Raw genomic sequence first — 20,806 nt, forward strand, 5'->3', positions numbered from 1 at the left:
GTCACTGGCAGGCAGGGCCCTGGAGCCCATGTGGGGCCTGCGTGCCGGCGAGGAGGCTGGGTCCATACCCTCACTCTGCTCCTGGGCCCCCGAGCTTGCCACCTCTCTGCTGCCCAGGATGAGACATCCCCTGGGGAAACTAGGCCCCTTCCCGGGCGAGCCCTTCCCGCTCTTGCCGCCAGCCTTGGCTGGAGCCCTGGCGAAGCCACGCTGGGTGCAGAGTCTTTCCAGGCTGGACTCTGCCACGCATCTGGCCTTCCCAGCGAGATGCAGGCCGCCCTGTGTGTCCCCCAGTGGCCAGTCCCCATTCCCCGTTTTACCTCTGCCCCTCTCCTCACCTTTCCCTCCTTGTCTTCGCCCTGCCCACGCCGACCCACGCTCGTCTCCTGCCTCTGTCTCACGAGGCTCTCAGCCCTCCCTCCCGCTGTGCCCTCCACGTCCTCCCCCAGCTTTGTCCCCCCCCCCACTCCCATCCAGGCCCCTCTTCCTGCTCTTGAGAGTCTGCACCACGTGGCACCTGGGCTCCCAAATCCGGCTTCCTCCACCCACAGGCTGCCAAAACCACCCTCGGAAGCCCCTCAGTCACGTCCCGGGGGTACCTGCAGCCTCCTAGCTCCACTTTCCTCCCCTGCCTGCCTGGCCCCGAGTCCGCTCCTGTTCCGGCATCCACCTTTCTCCCAGCAATGCCATCTGTTCCCAGAGCCATTGTGTTCCCTTCACTCTGCCCCTGCCTCCCTGGTGCCACGTGCCTGGCATCACCCCGCCCCTCCTGCCTTCCCCAGCTCTCCGGGGCAGGGACCCCGACCCGCACTAGTTGGTGTCACCCCCAGCCCAACCTGCTCAAGACCCAACAGAGTGACCAGAACAAGTGGCACAGTGCCGGGAGGTGGAAAATGCAAGATGTGGTAAAATATACATATACATAACATAAAATTTACCATTTTAATCATATTTAAGTGTACAGTTCAGTGGCATTAAGTACATTGACGCATGGGCAACCATCACGGCCACCCATCTCCTGAAAGATTTCATCCTCCCGAACTGAAACTGTCCCCAGTAAATGAACTCTGACAACCACCACTTTACTTCCTGTTCCTGTGAGTTTGAGTATTCTAGAGACTCATGTAAGTGGAATCACACAGTATTTATCCTTTTATGTCTGGCTTATTTTACTTACCATAATGTTCTCAGGGTTCATCCATGTTGTAGCATGTGTCAGAATTTCCTTCCTTTTCTAGGCTGAATACTATTCCGTTGTATGTGTGGACCACATTTTGTTCATCCTTCCGTCAAGAGACAATAGGGCTGTTTCCACCTTTTGCCTATTGTGCATAATGCTGCTACGAATGTGGGTGTATAAAATGCAAGCTTTTGAGTCAAATCCTTTCTCTGCCACTTAACTAGCTGTGGACAAATGCACAGGCCCCAGGGCTGTGCCAGGCAGTGGTAACGGCCATCTTAGTCCTGTGTGGTGGCTGGGCTCCTGCAGGCTCAGGGCTTGTGGGTTGGTCCCCTCTTGCCGTAGCTTCTCCCGGGTGTGCAATGGTGTGAGAAGCCGGCCCAAGCTGTCTGTCCCCTCCAGCGTGGCTGCGTGGCCAATCTCCTTCCCGGTGCTCTTACTCAACAGTCTCAGATCACCGAGGACTTCCGGGCCCTGAGGAAGATTGCTGAGGACATGAACCTGTTCAAGCCCAACCACCTGTTCTTCCTCCTCCTCCTGGCCCACATCATCGCCATGGAGAGCATCGCGTGGTTCACCGTCTTTTACTTTGGCAATGGCTGGATTCCTACCCTCGTCTCGGCCTTTGTCCTTGCTATCTCTCAGGTGAGGCATCACACCCTCACCTGTCACTTGACGCCCCACAACCCCACCTGCCCCAGTCCACAGAGTCCTGGTGCCTATCTCCTGATGCTGTGATGGCATGTGTGACCCTTTCTCCCCAGGCCCAAGCTGGATGGCTGCAACACGATTATGGCCACCTTTCTGTCTACAAGAAGTCCATATGGAACCACATTGTCCACAAGTTCATCATGGGCCACTTAAAGGTAAATTCAGCAGCCCTGGGCATCCCTCCCATTGGTTGGCGGTTGGCTCATTGCTTTCACACTTCACTCTGAGGCCGGGACTCCTTTCTGCTCAGTGCTCCGAGGCTCTAAAGTGACAAGGCAGGTCTGCCCATGAGGTGTGCCTTCTAGTGGCATGGGCTATGCTGCGGGACACGCTGATCCTCCGTTCCTCGGACTTCCTGGGCCCCGTCTCCGCACCAGGTCAGACGCACAAAACCACAGTGTCTAATTACAAAGACAGGCACTTGCCCTTTTCAATCTGTTGGCTCAGTTGATTATATTGTTTGGAGCTCTTTAGCTAAGGACTTATCTAACAAATTCCTTCTAGTCCGGGCCAGTAAAGCTGCAGTGTCGGGATGGACAGCACCTCCTTTCACTGGGGCGTGAGCTCGTCGATACAGTGTGTCCCTCCTTTTTTCCCTCTGGTCCCTTTTTTCCAGGAAGTACAAAGTAACATTTGAAACGTCTGCGTTTTTGGTATACTCGTTCCCCCTTCCTCATGTGTCATTTATGCTTTTAGCCTTATTGTAACCGTTCTGTTATATATGAGTCCTTTGTCTTCAGCCATCTCAGATACTCTTTGGAAATGTGTGGGGTATGGAAAATAGATGTCATCATACAAGGCCTTTGATAAGGGACATCAGACGATGTGATGGTCGGCTGAGCCAAAGGACAAAAGTTGTTTAAAACGCATGTGGTCAGGCAGTCCTACCCTCCCCCCTGTAGCTGATGAGGCAGACCCACAGACACTCAGCAAGTTGGTGAAAATCTGACCTTGAGTTGCCAATGGTTTGGGGCCGACCTGAGAGGCGTCATCTCCTCGGTTTTGAAATTAAGTCCTTGCCAGTTTTCTCTCTGAATCACACCATCCCCACCCCAGCCTACCCCAGCGGGATCTAGCTGGTTCCCAAGAAAGCCTGGGGACTAAGGACTTCACCCTCCCTACCCCGGGTTGTGCTTAGCCTCTCTGCAACGCGGGCCACGCTGGGCCCTTGGCTTGCAGGCTGCAGTTCGGGATGGGGGGGGATCTCCACTGAGCTGGTCACCAGCTCCACAGCAAGCGGTTGGCCTGGCCCTGAGCCCGAAGCGGCCTGAGAACCTGGTCTCTTTCCAGCATCTCAGGGGCGAAGGGAGAGGGTGCACATAGAAGAGTGCTTTGTTTCATTTTATACCCTTTTTTTTTGGATAAAGCCCTTCTCGACCTCTTCACCCACACGCTTAACAAAGATGAGCTGTGTCCCATTTCCAGACTCTGGGCAGGGGCTGGGAGGCCTTTCCTGCCCAACGACCCCTGGTCCTTGAAGAGCCCTAGAACACAGCTCTTGTGTCCGATGGAAGATGAGGCAGGACAAAGGAGTGGCCTCTGAAGAATGACGATGACGGCAAACAGGGTCCTTGGGCTTGGGCATGTGGGCTGCACACATGGCTCACCAGCCCCCCCTGGCTGTGTCCTTGGTGCTGGGTTGCAGAGCCAGGCCACTGGCCTGGCCATGCGGTGACTTAGGGGTGCCCCAGAGTCAGGAGGTCACAGCTTGCCCGAAATCCAGCTCTGGCACTGGGTGGGCACACAGCCAAAGTAGGCAAGCCTGTGCCTCTGGTCCCCTTGCTGGGAGAGGAGGGGCTGGCAGCAGGGAGGTTCTCAGGGGCCTTGCCAACTCGAATGTTCTAGCACAAGCGAGTGAGGCCAGTGAGCAGGTTGCCCAGGGCTTTGGGGGGCCGGGACCTGCTTCTTACTGTCCGCCTGCACTGCTGTCACTGCTGTCACTGCTGTCACTGCTGTGGGATTTCATGTGAGTTCTCCACACGCTGACCTTCCCTTTGCCTTAAGCCCATGTCACATCCAGTGGAGATGTCTTCCAGGGGGTGGCTTTTGCAAACAATTCTGAACTTAAAACCCTTTCATTGTTGAGCATTACACTTGGGGTAAAATGCAAACTTTGGGGCCAGTGCCATAGAGATGCGCTGCTGGTGGCAGCCACCCGCCAGCCTCTCTGCAGCTCATTTCAGGCCACCGGGGCTGGGGTGAGGGTGGGGCAAGTGAGGCCCTCACCCAGGGTGCCCAATGTAAGGGGCACCACACAAATTCAGTAGTCAAGATAAATAGTGCTTTAATGTAATATTTTTTGTTCATGTTTTAGATTTTTTAACATAAATCTATATAATTGCAATATGTTTTTAAAAATCAAAATTAATGCAAAAAAATTCTCAATGAACAAAATATCAAAACTTTAAATAAAGGTCAGGGCTGGACCAAGGCAAATGGAAAAACACGCAGCCCTCTATACATGTTGGGACGCTAGGGGCTAGGCTTTGTTGCGGAGCAGGGAGGGCTTTATGGTGCCCAGGAGGAGGGGTTTCTGGAGGATAAGGAGGGCTTTGCCTAGCAAAGAAGTATGGAAGAGAATCATAGCAGAGGAGTAGCAGGGACAAAAAATGTTTCATTACGTCTCATCCCGCGTCCAGGGAGGGCTGGGACTGCCCCGTCTCGCTGACTTCGCTCACGGCCCGTCTTTCTTTCCTGCATTTATTCATTCGAAGAACATCTCTTGGCTGGTATACTCCAAACATCATGCTTACTTGTGACATGCCCTGTCCCTCAGTTTCTTGGTACCAGCAACTTTTCCATTTGGTTCTTCCCAGGATTTTTGTGCCTTTTGGCTACAAATGCCAATGTGTTGTCTGATTCCTCAAGCCTCTAAGCTCTTACTCTCTGAATTTTTTCCCTCTGATGGGTTTTGAAGGCTTCCTGTTTCCAGGGGCCTGAGGTCCCTGCAAAGGCCATATTTATCCGTTGCTGTTCCCACCCATGGCTTAGTGTACTGAGACCATGGTTGTGCCAAAAGCATCTTCCAAGTAAAATGTTTGTTTAGCAAATAGGCCTTTGTAGAGGGCCAAAGCATTGACCAGTGCCGGCCAGAGTTCACCGGCACAGTCCTGATGCCGCAGGGTCAGAAAAGTTCGTTTTCTTCCATGCACCGCTGGGCGATATTGCTGAGGACCATGAATCCGCAGAATGTCTAGAGCTTGAGCTGATGAGACAGAAATCTGTGGCCTCAAAATAAACACTATGTTACGCTTCTTGTCTCGTGGAATCATAATTGTATTTCTTAGAACCAGGGAAGCTCTTCCTGGTTCATGTTAGCAATTGTCTAGCAAGCCCCCGCGATAGCCTTCAGGTGTGACAGGAATCTCAGTGTTCACCTCTCAACGTAGCAGCGTGTCTGAGCTCTCCAAGGACAGGGACCACTTGTGATCTTCTTTTTTATTTATTTTTTATTTTATTTTATTTTTTTTTTATTTTATCTTGTTATGGGGGATACAGAATTGCAGGTTACATATGTTGCTCCTGTACCGCCTTTCCCCCCAAGTCAGAGCTCCAGGCGTGTCTGTTCCCCAGGTCGTGCGCGTTGCACCCATCATGAGGTATATATCCCTCCCTTCCCCACCCCCCTTTTTTATTTTTTAAAAAAGGTTTATTGAGATATAATTCACATACAATTTGCCCACTTCAAGCATGCAAATCAATGACTTTGTGCAAATGCAGGGATTTATGCAACTATCTTGACAATCAATTTTAGAGCATCTTCATCACCCCCAAAAGAAACCCCACATCTCTTAGCCATGACAGCCCGACCCCCTTGTCCCCCCATCCCGACCCCAGCCCCAGCCCTAGGCAGCCAGTCATCTTTCCTTGTCTACAGATGTCCCTATTCTGGACACTGCTTATCAATGGAATCGTGCGGCATGTGCTGTTTTGTGGCTGGCTTCTTTCACTTAATGTAATGTTTTAAGGTCCATCCATGTTGTAGCATGTGTCGGTAATTCATTCCGTTTTATGGTGTACCCAAACAATATTTCATTGCATGGATATGCTATCTTTTATGTATCCATCCATCTGTTGACAGACATTTGGGTTGTTTCTACTTTTGCGTTATTTTGAAGAATGCCGCTATGGACACTCCTATACAAGTTTTTGTGTGGACATGTTTTCATTTCTCTTTGGGTGTACACCCAGGAGAAAAATTAGCTGGGTCACATGGTAGGGACCACTTACTGTCCCTGAAGCCCCTTCACCTTGCACAAGACTGGCACACAGAGGCGTGTGGTGGACGAGTGGGTGCGGAAGGCTCCGTTCCTGGTGTTGGCGGAGAGGCAGAGACCGCTCCCCACACCTGCAGAAGCACTCGCCATGCGGTCCCACACCGGCATCGTCACCCACCATCTCGGTCTTGAGATTGGGGAAACTGAGGCCTGGAGGGGTGCAGGGACTGGACTCCATTCGGGGTGGCAGCGCTCTGGGCTCAGCAGTGGCGGGACTGTGCTCTGACTTTTGTGGGGCCCAAGGCACTGCCCCTGAGTGTTGGAGGCGCTAGGAACTGGTCTTGAATGGGTCCCCTCGCAGGCAAACCAAGGTCCCCATTGGATGGCATTGCTCAGCCCAACCCCTCTCCCTGACAGGGTGCCTCCAGCAGCTGGTGGAACCATCGCCACTTCCAGCATCATGCCAAGCCCAACATCTTCCACAAGGATCCAGATGTGAACATGCTGCACGTGTTTGTCCTGGGCGAGTGGCAGCCCATTGAGGTATGACGAAGGGGATGGGGTTGACCTAGGAAGTGTTTGGCCAGAGCTGGGAGCAGGCAAGGAATCCTGCAGGGTCGACACTCAGCCAGGCGTATACGCATCTGATGTCACACAGGAAAGCTTTCCCAGAACTGTTTAGCTGCGATTTCTGTGCAATGACCTTGTGTAAATACTGGACACACATCCTCATCAGAGTGCTGGGTGCCTCCCTCCCTCCCAAAGGCTGGGGGAGCGCGTTCCCTGGCTGGTTTCTGCCCAGGGCAGAGGGAAATATGGTTCCAGTTTATAGGAAGGCAGGACTCCAGGGCTCAAGCTTGGTCCCCGGTGGGCAAGCTCACATTTAGGGAACCTTATTTGGAGAATCATATAGTCCCCTATGCTGGGAGCAACCTCAGCATGGCCTGGTCCAATCTGCTTCACCAACAGATGAAAAATCGAGGCTCAGCAAGAGGATGGGACATGTTCAGGGTCACGTAATTTAGTGGCCAGTCGAGGATGAGGCCCCAGATCCTTTCACTGCTAGGCCATTTCCTTCCACATACCACAGCATCTTATTTTTATATTAGTTCATTGTTTTACTACAAACCCAGAACACACTTGGTACAGACATTTAAATAGTACAGAAATACACAGAATTGAAAAGTGATCTCTTATTGTCTCTACCACCCCCTCTCGGCCTCAAATTTCATGCCCTTGCAGGTTCCCACTGTGAACAAGATGCCGTATATCCTTTCACATACATTGTGTGTGTGCATAAACAGGCGTATAGCTGTTTCTTTACAAACAAAAATTCTGAAAAATTATACCTTCTCTTCTGAAACTTGCCACCTCTCCAAATGTGGACCCCTTCCCCAGAGTCCAAGTAGATCAGTTTCATCCTCAGGGGCTGTGCGGTATTCAGTTGCATTTCTCTACCTTCACATAACCTCCATTATTTTACAAGGCAGGAATTGGGTGTTACTGATTCTTCATTTCTTTCAAATAAAAGCACCCCCAGTGCCTTTAAAGAATGTCTTAACATTCTTTTTTAAGTGAGCCTCTATGTTAGGGTTTAATTTACCAAAAAAAATTTTACATATGCTTTGCTTTTTGGAAACACATTGGTGGTGTACACCAAAGTTTAGAAGATCCTTGTCACTTTTGTGCAGACCTTAAGATCACAGTGCTGTGCACAGGTTAGTGTTCAATGCAAATCTGCCAAGTGAGGCAAACTGACCCTCCGTAAGGAGCAGCGTTGTGAATGAAGGAGTTTTCTCGGCAGTGTTGGTGTCCAAGGCTTGGAACAAGGAGAGGAGAGAGCCTGGTCCCCCAGTTCTGGTTTGTGCTCCCCCCACCAACCCTGTTTCATTTCCACCCAAGGGATTATCTGAGCAGAAGCATGGGTTTTCTGTGACATAGCCAATTCCCAGGAAACTAGCCAAAATTCTGTACTTTGGAAGCATTAAGCCTCTCTGGCCTGGCAGGGATTTTATTTTCTGCCAATACATGCTTTTGTTTTTCTAAGAAACAGTTCGCTAGCTTTGCTGATTAGAGGTGTCCAGGCAGCAGAACTGACGAACCTGATAAGTGAAGACAAAGGCCTCCCCTCTCGGTGAGGCTTGGTGGTGCAGGGCCCTCGGCTATCCTGACACACGTTCTCTGTGTCCCTGACAGTGAAAATCTAGTCCCACCAGCTGGGCTGGCAAGGGAGCTTCTTTTGTCTCGGCATGGTGGCCAGCGAAACCTCTTCTGACATTTCCTCGCCCCCGACATTTCTCAGATGCCAGCCTTGGGGCAGGGGATGAGGCGGGAGGCTCTGGAGATCTGGTCGTCCAGTTGCCAACAGTGTTTGGAAGTCCAAGGCCAGCGCCACAGTGTTCTGTAGAGACCTTCCTGTCACACACTCACGGGGACACAGGGCCAGTTTCCTGGGTTCCTGGTGGAACTGTGCCCTGGGGCCCACAGGACCGTGCTGCTCTGGAAGGAATACTGGCTTCCTGACTGAGGTGACAGTGGGTTTCATCCACTTGTGACACGCCAGGGCTACCCACCTGGCTCCGGGCAGCCAGGCTTCAGGGTCTCGAGCCACCATCCCGGCCTCCAGAGCAAGGACGCCTGCCAGGGCCCTTATCTCTGGGCACAGAACAAAGCAGCCCAGCCAGGCAGCTCCAGGGGGCTGCTCCGAACCCAACTGTAAAACAGTGGGGCCCGGTCGGAAAGCCCCATTTCCTAGTTGGTTGGCCCTTTGGTCTTGTTCATGACAGGCAGGAGGATTTTTTTGTTTTATGTAGCAAAAAGCATTCACTTTACCCCCTGGAGATTCATTTCCTTTATACATGCTATTTTTAGTTCTTTACGATTTCCCTTCCAAATATGTAACTTTTGCCCGGTGGGATGGTTTTCTGCCCTCATATTTCTCCAGAGTGAGCCAGTTTTCCCAGCACCCCTGGGAGTTGCATCACGCCTCTGTATGCTGCAGTGAGCTCTCCTGAGCCTGCGTCTAGGCTGGGCTGGGCTATCTGTCCTCTCCCAGCCCACCGTCTGGGTGACTCAGGAGTCACACTCATCCGTCCTTGGCACTTAACTCATTGTAAACGTGTAGTGGGGTGGCTCTCCCCTTCTCGAAAGAATTTCCATCATTGCATTCAGCCTTCCCACCCAGGAATAGGCATCTGTTCCCGTTACTCAAGTTTGCTTTTCTTTCTCTTGACGAGGTTTTATACATTTCTTCATAGTCTCGTGGGTGTTTGTTTTTAAATTTAACCCTACATGTTTTTTATTTTTGTCACCATGGCTGGGGCTTGGAGTTTCTCCACTACTGGGGAAAGCAGTCTATATGGGGCCAGGTACCTATGTCCAGCCAGTGTCTCTGCAGGACTTTAGCTGGTTTTGGGTTGATTCTTGAATTTCCTGGGTACATGAAACTATCCTTGAAAATAGTGAAAATTTAGACTCTTTCTAATAGCTCCACTCTGTTATTTCTCCTTTGGGTTTTATTACACGGACTGGAACGTTCAGAGCTGAGTTAGACAGCAGGGATATCGGCGGCAGTCTTGTCTTGTTCATCCTCTTTTTCTGCCACGTTACTGAGGGGAAGAGTGAAGCAGTTCCCTGTAGCACCGTCAATGGACCCTAGAAAGCCGGGAGTGTCTCCGCCTCCCTGCCCGGGATCCTCCTCCTCCTCCCATCCGGGCAGCTGTCCCAGCCTCTGCCTGTGGGCAGTGGAGCCCCCAGGCTTCCCGCTTCAGGCAGACCTTCACGAACAGGCCTAAGCGACCGTTACCCACCAGAACACCCGTGCCCTTCTCCCGGGGACCTTGGACTGGGATCTTGCCGTTCTGCCCATGCTGCTGAGGCCGAGTTGCTCGTTTTTCTCAGTGTGAGCGTGCAGGTTCCCAGAGGCAGAGACTGGGCTTTGCGACAGCTCCCTCCCCCAGCTCTGCATGGACAAGAAAGGCCCTTGTCATTCCTTAGACATTTTGTTCCAAAGCTGAAAAGTCCCCTCCACATGGTCCTGGCACCCCGCCAGGCCCTCATCTGAGCCTGGCCTTGCAGTCCATGGAGAAGAGGGTCAGTCCGGCCACCAGGGCTGGGCATAACTCCCTCCCTCTGCCCCTGGCCTGCAGCCCCAACTATCAGCTTCGGCTTGGGAACACGCTGTCCCTGTTCAAGGCAAGCCCTGTGTGTGCCACCATCTCCTTCTTGGGGTCCAGCCACACCAAGCCACCCATACCTTTGCCTGCGGCCCACCTGGTGAAAGTAATGTTTGTCTCCCCTGTCTCTCCCCTCTGGTGGCCCTGCCTGCCAGGCTTACCCTGTGAGTGAGGGGGCTCCACTGGAGGAGGGGCGGTGGGCAGGCCCGAGGCCCCATTGGGAAGAGGCCTGCCTCTTGCTGAGTGAGTCTGCACTGCAATGAGCACCCTGTGTGTGCAGCAGCACTTAGTCCTTGCCGAACCCAGGAGACAAGAGCTGCCATCGATGGGACAGCTAAGGCCGAGAGAGATGAAAGCGCTCGTGTCCCAACTCAGACCTTCTAGCTCCCGAGTCCTGGGGACTCTGCCCAGGGCCTCCGCCTGGCAGGTGCTTGGGAATGCGTTTGTTGGGGAGCTCCAGCTTTCTGATGAGTTAGGAATTGAGGCGCTCACCCTCCCAGCTTAGTACCTTCTAAAATACCTCTCCCCGTCTCTCCCCTGCTACTGTGACGTGTTGTTGGCACAGAACTGAGCATGTGAAAAATGAGAGCAGAGAGTTAGCCACAGGGCAGGGCTTGACGTCTCCAAACCCACAGTCGTACTTTCCGGGTTTCAGAGGGGAGCGCTGAGGTCAGCCTGGCCCTGGCACACCCCCAGCAGCTGCCCTGCCTGAGGCCATTGAGGTGGGAACAGACATACAGTGGTCTGTCAGTGTGTCGCCGCACACACGCACACACAGATGCACATGTGACTAACACTTCAGTGCTTTTAAGTCCACTTCATCCGCTGGTCCCGCAACAGCCCTGCGAGTTACCTGTTGTACCTCTATTTTGCAGCAAGGAACCCAAAGCTCAGGGGGGTGAAGCAATTTGTTCAAAGAACAATTTGCCTCCCCAAAGCTGGGGACCCTCAGAGGCTGATTCTGAGGCCTGCCGCTGCCCGGCGGCCAGGGACCCAGTGGTTTTCACGGGTCAGTTTGGGGCACACATTAGAGCCAGTAGTGCTTACCAGCTGGGGACAGCTGGGGAGCTGTCATCTCTGTCGTCCCCGAAAAGGCCACCATAAGCAGTGAGGACAGTGTGCTCACCGTGCCAATGCAGCACGAAATGACTTCCCCAGCTCCTCCCCCTTCCCCCACAGCAGTGTGGCCAGTCCGCAGTCCCTCCAGGGGGACCCTCTGGGCCCTGGCGACCTGCCTGGACTGCCCTTGGTGCCCCCACCCTGTGCAGAGCTGGAGCAGCCCCAGAGGGTGGCAGAGATGGGGGGGGGGAGGCTCCAGCCAGGGCTGGAGAAGCCACGCACAGACGCTGGGCTCCCCGGAACGCTGGGCCCCTGCAGGCCCCCAGACTGTCCACATTGGGGGGCACCCTCCCCAGTGTGGCCCCTCCATCTCCTCCACCCACTGGGGACTCATCAAAGCCTCCCTCAGAGGCCTCCTCGCTCTGACCTCTCCCAGGCCAGCCGCAGCCTGGCCTTAATGATGGTCTGCGTGCAGACAGTCAGGCGTTCCCAGAAAAGAGGCCACACAGAACAAAGGGATTGTTTCTGCTGGTCCTTCAGCTGGGTGCGCCGTGACCGTGGCCACTGGGGCCAAGACGCAAGTCCTGGGGCCAGGCTGGACTTTGTTCCCACCCATGGCCTCTGCCCTTCGGGAGTCCATGGGCTCTCCCTGTGATTTTTCATGGTTTTTTTTGTTTTGGTTTTTTTAGCTTCCAGGAATACTGGGTCCATCCCTGTGATTTGACAATCTCTTCCCTCTCTGTGTTCTCCTCTGGACAACGGGGGCATTGGCCTAGATGCCACCCAAGGTTTCTCCCATCTGAAACTCACTTTGATCTCCCGACTGCAATGAGCGGGACTCAACGCCACCAGAGGGGACGGCTCTGGCCTTCAGATGGGGGTGGCGCACGGGGGCAGTGTCCTGGGGCAGCACTGGCATCTGTGTCCCTGTTGGCAATGGCCCCTCTTACCAGCCAGTGATCTGAAGGCCAAGGCTCCCCGGCCAAGTCTCCTCTCGAGTGCAGGGTCTCAGCGCTGTGAGCAGCAGCGTCAATCAGGCTCAGCTGTTGGCTCCAAGCCAACAGGGAACCAGTGCCCGAGGTGGGAACCTCTGGTAGCCAGGTGTGGCCAGCAGAGTCCATGCCACAGCCTCCTCTTTCCTGCCGCCGTCCTCAAACGTAAAGGTCCATCTGGGGAGCAGCAGTGAGCCTTTGGAATTTCAGGGAGGCTCCGGGAAGGTAGATGCTCCCAGCCTGCTGACTGTTAACAATTCCAGGGTCCTTAGCTGGGTTCTCCTGGCTGCTGTGGGCTCCGGGAGCTCCCCATGGTGAACTAGGAGCTCCCTCTGGGTGTCTGTGCCCCAGCGTGAGCTGTTCCTTTGTGCCTTCACTCAACAAACATTTCTTTAGTGCCTGTCACGTGGGCTCTGAGTCAGATCTGTGGGTTCAGAACCCAGCCAGGCCACTTTCCGTGGCCTTGGGCAGTGACTTCACTCAGAGCCTCAGCCTCAGAAGTGCCGGCCTGAGGCTTGCTGAGGGTTGACACTGCTTGAGCCTGCATGCTCTGCTAGGGCTGAGGAAGCGCCTGCCGCTGCTAGCCGTGCATGGGAGAGCCAGAGAGGCCCCAGCCTTGCTGGGCGCAGGGTGCAGATGGGCAGGAAAGGCGCAGAGCCCGCCCTGAGCAGGGAGAAGGAGCGGTGGCTGCAGAGCTGGTGGGCCGGGGGCTGCTGGGTGCTCACGCTCGCTCCTCTCTCCTCAGTACGGCAAGAAGAAGCTGAAATACCTGCCTTACAACCACCAGCACAAGTACTTCTTCCTGAGTGAGTGCGTCATCCCCGGACCCCTTCCCAGACCCTACTCTCCCCCCAGAGTGGCGTCTCCCCCTCCCGCCTGATGCCTTTTTCAGACCCAGAAAGTGACACTAAATGGGTCCAAAGGAGGGGTCACAGTAGCCATCCTGTGGCTCCCGAGCTACAGGCCAGGTAGGGGCACAGCTTGGAGAGTCCAGGGTCACGCACCCAGAGATTTCCTGGGTTGTCTGTGCTCTGTCCTCGGGAGACTGAAGTCCCTGGCCCCTGGCTGCCGAGCTGGCCCCTTTCTGGGCTCAGGCCGGCTCCTCCTGACCTTGCAGCTCAGATGGGCGGGACGGCTCGCCCCTGAGGGCCTGCTCTCTCTCCCACAGTCGGGCCGCCACTGCTCATCCCCGTGTACTTCCATTACCAGATCATCATGACCATGATCGTGCACAAGGACTGGGTGGTAAGTCTGGGCAGAGCTGGCTCAGGGATGGGGAGGAGGTGGCTGGAGCAAGTGGACCCTGGGGTCCTGCTCTGTGTCCCCGGGTGCCTCAGTGGGGCCTGTGGGACCCCAGGCATCTCCTCTGAGTAGCTGCCTTGTCACTGTGAGGCAGGGACTCCCTCTGGGTCCACCAGCAGCCGGTCCTAAAGATCTCCACACACACACACACACACACACACGCCCCCCACACCCAGGGGCGTTCATCAGGGCAGCCATTGCCTTTGCACAGCCCCTCGCAGAGTTCCTGGAGGCAGCGTGGCCAGGGGCTCTGCCCCAGCCTCTGCTCTCCGTGCTCCGTGCAGTCCCTGAGACCCTGTGAACCAGGTTACCCCACACTCTGGTTGGAAATGGGGAGCAGCTGGGCATTGGCTAAGGAGACAGGTGTGTTAGTTTGCTAAGACTGCATAACAAAGCGCCCCAGCTGAGCGGCTTAAACAGCAGAACTGGAAAGAGGTGTTAGCAGAGCTCCTCGGTGAGCGGTGAGCGCTGAGGGCAGGCTCTGCTCCAGACCTCTCTGCGGCTGGCAGGTCTGTGTCCAAACTTCCCTTTCTTTGTAGGGATAGCAGTCATCCTGCTTTAGGGCCCAGCGCAACACTCACATCCTCACTAGTTCCTCTACAGTGACCCTATTTCCAAATAAGGTCACAATCTGAGGTTTTGGGAGTTAGAATTCCAACATATGAATTTGGGGGGACACAGTTCAACTCAAAACAGTAGGTTCAGAGGAGTCCTCTGAATTTGCTTCCAGAGAGAGAAGGGGGCCTGGCCTGGGATTTCTGTACTGAGACTCTGAAAGTTTGAGCCTTGCCCAAGGTGGCACCACGGGGTGGGGTGGCCTCTTGACGCCAAGTCCTGTACTCTCCTCCGACACCCCAGCCACCCCTCTCTCTGTCAAATAACAGCACCTCATCATATTTGTAGAGCACTCTCAGGGCTTCAAAGTCTCACATCCTCTTGTTGAAATGACGGGGCAAAAGGACCGTGTCTGGTGGTTCTGCTGAGAGGGCCAAGGCTGGGGTTGGAGGCGTGTGGGGGTGTTGGGGAAGGGGTGGGACCCTGGAAGCCTCTGCCAACCTGTCCTGGGAGAGCCTGTACGTGTTCATTTCTAGGACATGCTATTTTCTCAAAACGAGCATGTCATCAGCACTTCCCGTGCTCCAGGAACAGTGCAGCGCTGCGCCCATGTTACGTCGCTAACCCGGTTTTACTGACCGGGCAGGTGAGGGTGGAGGGACAGAGAGACCGACCCAGAGTTTCTGGATCAGCTCAGCTGCTGAAATCTGAACGCAGATCTCCTCCCCTGCTCAGACTGCTGTTCCCCTGGGGCTCACCGGGCCACCACGTGAGTCGTGGCTGGAAAGGACCCTGAGCCGTGCTGTGCTGGTCAGGGGACACTGCTGGCAGCGTTTTAATCAGCGTTCATGGCAGATGACCCTTGACATAAACATAATCTTTTTTTTTTTTTTAAACTGTGCTTGTTCCCTAAGGAACAAAGCATTACATAGGAAATCACACTGTGTTCCTGAAAGCCAGGCAGCTCTGATGAGCCCTTGGGACTTGCAGGGCCCAGGTGCAGCTGTGACCTGGGGCAGTGGTTCTCAACGGGGCGGTTCTGTTGGCCATTTGGCAATATCTGGAGACATGTTTGATTGTCACAACTTGGGGGTGGGAGGATGCTACTGGCATCCAGTGGGCACCTAGCCAGGGTGGGGCTATGCATCCTGCCGTGCCCAGAACAGCCCCCACGACGAAGCAGCCAGCCCCTGACGCCAATAGTGTGGAGTCTGGGGAACCCCGGCCTGAGGAAAGAGGGTGATAAGCCCTAAGAGCTTTGCAGGCGTCTGCGGGGAGGTTTTCACCGCTCTGGCGAAGTTCCCAGGGGCCTCGCCCTCCTGGGCTTTCTCTGCATCTGACAGCACTGACCACCCCCTCGTGCAGTTCTTCCCATCCACTCCCAGGTCCCGCCTCCGAGGGCTGCTGCTCCACAGCTGCTCCTGCTCTGGGGGCTTCCGGCATCTCCTTCAGCCCCTGCCCCTGAAACTGGTGGTCCCGTGCACACGTGTCACTCTTTACACAAAAGTGAATCCACACCTGTGCCCCCATCCCATTTCTGCACCTGCGTGTGGCGTGTAGCTACACATGCGTACTGCTGCACCGCACACACAAACCAAAACGAATGTGCAGGAAAGTAGAAGCACAGATCTGCCTCCCTTGCCCCCTTAAAGGCCACCCCGTTGGCTCCTTAAGGTCTTGCCCTTGGCTACTGCTAGTCCCCTCCTGAGCTGGTCCCCTCCTTCCCTGTGCAGCCACTGGCACCCAACCCCTGGTCCCCGGGACCAGCCTAGATTCCTCCCAGCCGAGTAGCGACCGAATGCAGCCCCTCTGCCTCCTACATAGCTCTGGAATCTAGTTCCCTCATTAGCGCTGTGGGTCCTACCGGCCTCCATCGTTTCATGTCTGAGCCGCTGGAAGACCCTTCTAATTCCCCATCTCCAGTTGTTGGGGATCTCTTGAGACACAAATGTGACCATGTCCTTCTGTCGTTTAAAGCGAGACAGGACAGTACCCTTGGCCTGCCTCCTCCGCCTCGCCTCACCCCCCAACTCCTGTGCTGAGCCTGTGGCACGTGGCATCTGCATGTAGCACAGCAGGGACGAACACTCCTGGCCAAGGAAACAGGCCGTGCAAAGGCCCTGGGGTGGGAGTGAGCTGGGTCAGGTGGCCGAGGAGGGAGAAGTTCCTGGCCCTACAGGCTCTGTGGGTGACTCTGGATGGGGTGGGGACTTTGGGAAGGGAGAGATGAGGTCTCCTTGGAAGGATGGTCATTCTGGTTGCCATGGGCCGTGAGGACAAGCAGGAAACCAGTGGGAGACTGCTGCCACGGTCCAGCTGAGACAACGGACTTGGGCGACAGAGAGGAAGAGGAGAGGGATGGATAGTGGAGGGCGGAGCAGCGACATCCATCCAGGACAGGAGAGATGTCCAAGTCCAGTCCCTGTCACCACCCCAGTGAGGGGTACAGAAGAGAACGGGGCATGGGGAGAGGCCAGTAGTGCCTGAAGCTGCCGCAAGGGCCCTGTGGTGGGGACATCAGTGCCCGCTGGCCTTTGCCCCCTGACTGTCTTGCTGAAGTGAGAGGCCGGGAGGTGTCCAGGTGTTGGGGGGCAGGATGGGGCTGGAGGGCAGGTGGGGACCTGGCCCAGTGTAGGGGGCGCACCTTCAGAATCCCCTGGCCCCGTGCAAGGGCTGACCCTGCCCCCCACCAACCACTGTTGCCCCTCCCTGTTTCTCTGGAATAGCAGAGTGTAATCTGCCTCCTGCTGCGAAGACACATGTCCCTAGAAACAAAGGTGGCCATGCGAGCCCTAAGCAAACGGGCAGCAGCCCGACTTCCTAGAGGCCTGTTGGGGTTTCTTTTGGACACATTTGGCCAGCAGCGAGCATGAGGTGTGGGGCCGTGCTAGGGTGGGTGGGGCAGGCCACATCTAATCTTGTCTTTCCTGCAGGACCTGGTCTGGGCCATGAGCTACTATACCCGTTTCTTCTTCACCTACATCCCTTTCTACGGCGTGCTGGGAGCCCTCGCCTTCCTCAACTTCATCAGGTGCCTGAGCTTTGCTGCTTGGCCCCGGGCCCTCGTGAGAACTGGCATTGATGGGGCTTCGATGTGACCCTTGTGAGGAGAGGCCCAGATGTCCCCATGTTGCCCTGGGACCTCCCATCCTGGCACCTTGGCAGGGGCTGCCCTGGGGTGGTTGGGAGAGTGGCTGGGGCCCGCGGGAGCCCCAGAGGCCCCAGTGCTGAGCTGTGCTCTCTTGCAGGTTCCTGGAGAGCCACTGGTTTGTGTGGGTCACGCAGATGAATCACATCGTCATGAAGCTTGAGCCGGAGCCCTACCGAGACTGGTTCAGCAGCCAGGTGAGGGATGGCAGAGCTGGGCTCCCCTGGGGCTGCCTGTGTCCTGCTGGCAGCTTCAGGCCAGAAAGGGTGGCAGGAATCCTCCGGAGGGACAGGTGGGGAATCTGGGCAGGCCGGGGCCCCCAGGCAGGATGGTGTGATATGGGGGGTGGCCCAGAGAAGGGGCTCCATGGGAATGAGGCCAGGCCCTTCTGTCTTCCTTCACTCACGGCCGCGGTGCCCCTCTCCCTGCAGCTGGCAAGCACCTGCAACGTGGAGCAGTCCTTCTTCAACGACTGGTTCAGTGGGCACCTCAACTTCCAGATTGAGCACCAGTGAGCGTGGGCCCGGGTGGGGGTGGGGGAGGTGGGGAGACCCACGGGGGAGGGAAGTGACCCCCAGCCCCGTCTGGGCGGAGCTGTGGGGGCTACCTCTGTCTCCCAGCAAGGTCTAGGCCAAGTGTGTGGCTCCACAGCCAGCCCCACCGAGGTCAGGAGGGGCTCCCTTCTGCTGGCTCCCCGAGGCACATCTGTGCCCTGGCCCTGTGCCGCGTGGTCACAGTGATAACCACCCTTCTCCACGTGTGGCCACGGAGGGCCTGCAGGGCAGAGGTTACTGATCCCACTTCATTGACAGGGAAACCGGGGCCCAGATGGATAGCTCACCTGGAACATAGGTGGCCGAGGGACCGCCCCTGCTGCCCCTCGTCCTTCTCTCACCTCTTTTCCTCCCATTTCCCACCGATTTCTTTCATTCCCTTTTATTTTATTTTTCTGAGACACGGTCTCACTCTGCTGCCCAGGCTGGAGTGCGGCAAGCAGTCCTCCCACCTTGGCCTCCCAAAGTGCTGGATTATAGGTGTGAGCCACTGCGACCGGCCTTATTTCCTTTTTTGAAAAACATGACATTTTGTTTCTGGGTGGCTGCACAGCCTGGGTAGCCCTGTGGGCACACAGGGAGAGCTGCGTGCAAGCCTGGTCCTGGCTGTGGACAGCCCCCTGGGGGCCGTGGGAGGAGGCGGGGAGCGGCCCGGCCTGCCAGGCATCCTCACACCCTGCCCACCCCGTGCTCTCCCAGCCTCTTCCCCACCATGCCCCGGCACAACTTCTACAAGATCGCCCCGCTGGTGAAGTCTCTGTGCGCCAAGCATGGCATCGAGTACCAGGAGAAGCCGCTGCTGCAGGCCATGGTGGACATCATCAGGTGGGGGCGGGTGTCAGCCTGGGAGGCCCCTGGGCACAGGGAGGGGCTGGGTGGGGACTGAGGGGACCGAGAGGCACAGTTTTCGGCACAGCTGGGATCACCCGTGGAGACTGGCGAACGCAAGAGGGGCCAGGTGCTCCTGGCACAACCCCCACCCCTCGCGCCCCCGCCCCTGGGCACCCCCTTTACTCCTAAGCCTGTGTCAGGATTTGCCGGGCTTCTCTCTCTGGCAGGAAGAGAATCTTCCCTTTGTCATTCTGCAAGGGGTTCCTGGGGGCCGTGAGCCAGTGGCCCCGCAGGCCGCAGTGGCAGTGGCAAGCCCTGGCTGAGGGCTACAAGAAAGTCCCTGCCACCCGATCACAGCCTCCCCAGCCCTCCCACTCGTTAGGGCTCCCCGGAACCCCCAACCTGATCCCTGAGCCCTAACCCCCAGCCCTCTCTCTCCCCGCAGGTCCCTGAAGAAGTCTGGGCAGCTGTGGCTGGACGCCTACCTCCACAAATGAAGCCACAGCCCTCGGCCTGCCCATGGGGGTGACAGCCACAGGAAGGGCGGGCTTTTGTTCCAAGGGGTGTCCATGAGGCTGGAGTACATGCCACTCGTGGACCCCGTGTTTGCTCTTTCTCTTCTCCTTCCCTTCACTTCTCCCCCAAACTGTGCCCTCATGGGCCTGCCCTCTGCCAGCCTGGCCCTCTCTCCCCGACCTCACAGCCCCTTCTCCCCAGGAGCAGAGAGGGGTGGCCACGGGAGGTGGCACTGTCCCTGCCTCCACCCTCTGCCCCTAAAGATTGAAGGAGACCAGAGGTCCACGAGTCTGGCTCTCCTTGTGGCCTGGCCACCGGGCCTCACACTCTCCCCTTTTGTCCCTCAGACGCTCTCGGGATCCATGGGGTAGGGTCCTAGGTGGCAAGGGTCCAACCCTCCAGGCCTGGCTGCGCTCTCCACATCGGCCACCACTGGCCTGCCCTTTGTAGGGAGGCCCCACAGCTGGGACCAGTGGGGCCTCCCTTCGGATGTGAGGATCCTGGGCCAGCAGCACAGCTAGCTCAGACCTTGGGGCCCAGGGAAATGTCCTCCCGCGCCCACCACTGGAGCTCTCTGGCCCTGGGCTTGTGCAGGCCCCGTTCCACCATGTTCTCAACTCGAGCCTATGCTCTTGCCACCAAGGGGAGCCCCTGGTGTGGGCTCAGCAGAGAAGATGGCCAGGTTGGGGGAAAGGCCAGCCGGCCTTGTTCAGATTATTGTCTTAGTTGAGAGCCCCAAGATTAAGGAGCAGTCAGACCATTTTCCCAAGTGCTCTGTCACCTGCTGGACAGTGACAGCCAACCCTGGCTACTGGGCCCAAGAGAACTTGGGCCCTGCAGGCTGTTCCTGTCTGCGCTCTCTGTTCTGAACCTTTTGCTCCAGGATGCATTCCGACAGGAGTGGGCAGGGGCTGGGCCTGTGACAATCTGCCCTTTACCATGTGGCCTCGCCAGCCTCCCCCACGCCCAGTGGGCTGAGCCGGGCTCGCTCACAGCGGCCGGGGTGGCCCCGACAGTCAGGGCCTCTAGGCAGGAGGCAGAGCAGGAGGGAGGCTCAGGAGGAGGCAGCGCTGCACAGCCAGGGGACGGGGACCTCATGAGGGCTGAGCTAAAGCCCAGAACAGGAGCAGGTGGGGGCCGGAGGTGAGGGCAGCCGAGAGGCTGGGTAAGTGGGAGGGAGGGGACGTCTTGCCACTGGGACGGATCCTGAGCTGCTGCGTTCAAAATCTAACCCACTAACCAATATTTAGATTCAGGGGAGGGGCGGGGCATGAATGACTCAGAGAGGGGACCAGCATCAGTGTTGACAGGCCTCCGGGTTGCCATGGCAACAGGGCCCGCTTGGGCCCCCCTGCCAGCTACCGTATGGCAGGAGGAATCCATAGGGAACTGATCTTAATTTTTATCATGTTGCTTCCCCACCCCTACATTTTTTGGAAATAAAGGAAGTAATTTTATTCTCACTTCTTTTTGCTTCCTGCATGTCCATGCTAGGCCGAGGTATGGGGGCCTCCCAGCGGGCACCAGGAAGGGGCCCACGCTTGTATCCCTCTGTCCCCTCCCTCC

At 56.3% G+C, this 20,806-nt stretch overlaps 1 protein-coding gene across 1 annotated transcript in view; it reads left to right on the forward strand.

Annotated features, from left to right (window-relative positions):
• Positions 1–20,586, forward strand: part of FADS2 (fatty acid desaturase 2) — a 29,775-nt gene extending 9,189 nt beyond the window's left edge. The window contains exons 3-12 of the mRNA XM_069470104.1: positions 1,628–1,825; positions 1,945–2,046; positions 6,526–6,651; positions 13,080–13,140; positions 13,503–13,579; positions 17,125–17,222; positions 17,440–17,536; positions 17,771–17,850; positions 18,593–18,718; positions 19,170–20,586. Of these exons, the coding sequence (XP_069326205.1) occupies positions 1,628–1,825; positions 1,945–2,046; positions 6,526–6,651; positions 13,080–13,140; positions 13,503–13,579; positions 17,125–17,222; positions 17,440–17,536; positions 17,771–17,850; positions 18,593–18,718; positions 19,170–19,221 (1,017 nt within the window). The 3' untranslated portion in view covers positions 19,222–20,586. The remainder of the gene's footprint in view (positions 1–1,627; positions 1,826–1,944; positions 2,047–6,525; positions 6,652–13,079; positions 13,141–13,502; positions 13,580–17,124; positions 17,223–17,439; positions 17,537–17,770; positions 17,851–18,592; positions 18,719–19,169) is intronic.
• Positions 20,587–20,806: the final 220 nt, after the last annotated feature.

Source organism: Eulemur rufifrons, chromosome 6, assembly GCF_041146395.1.
Source record: "Eulemur rufifrons isolate Redbay chromosome 6, OSU_ERuf_1, whole genome shotgun sequence".
In the NCBI taxonomy this organism is placed as follows: domain Eukaryota; kingdom Metazoa; phylum Chordata; class Mammalia; order Primates; family Lemuridae; genus Eulemur; species Eulemur rufifrons.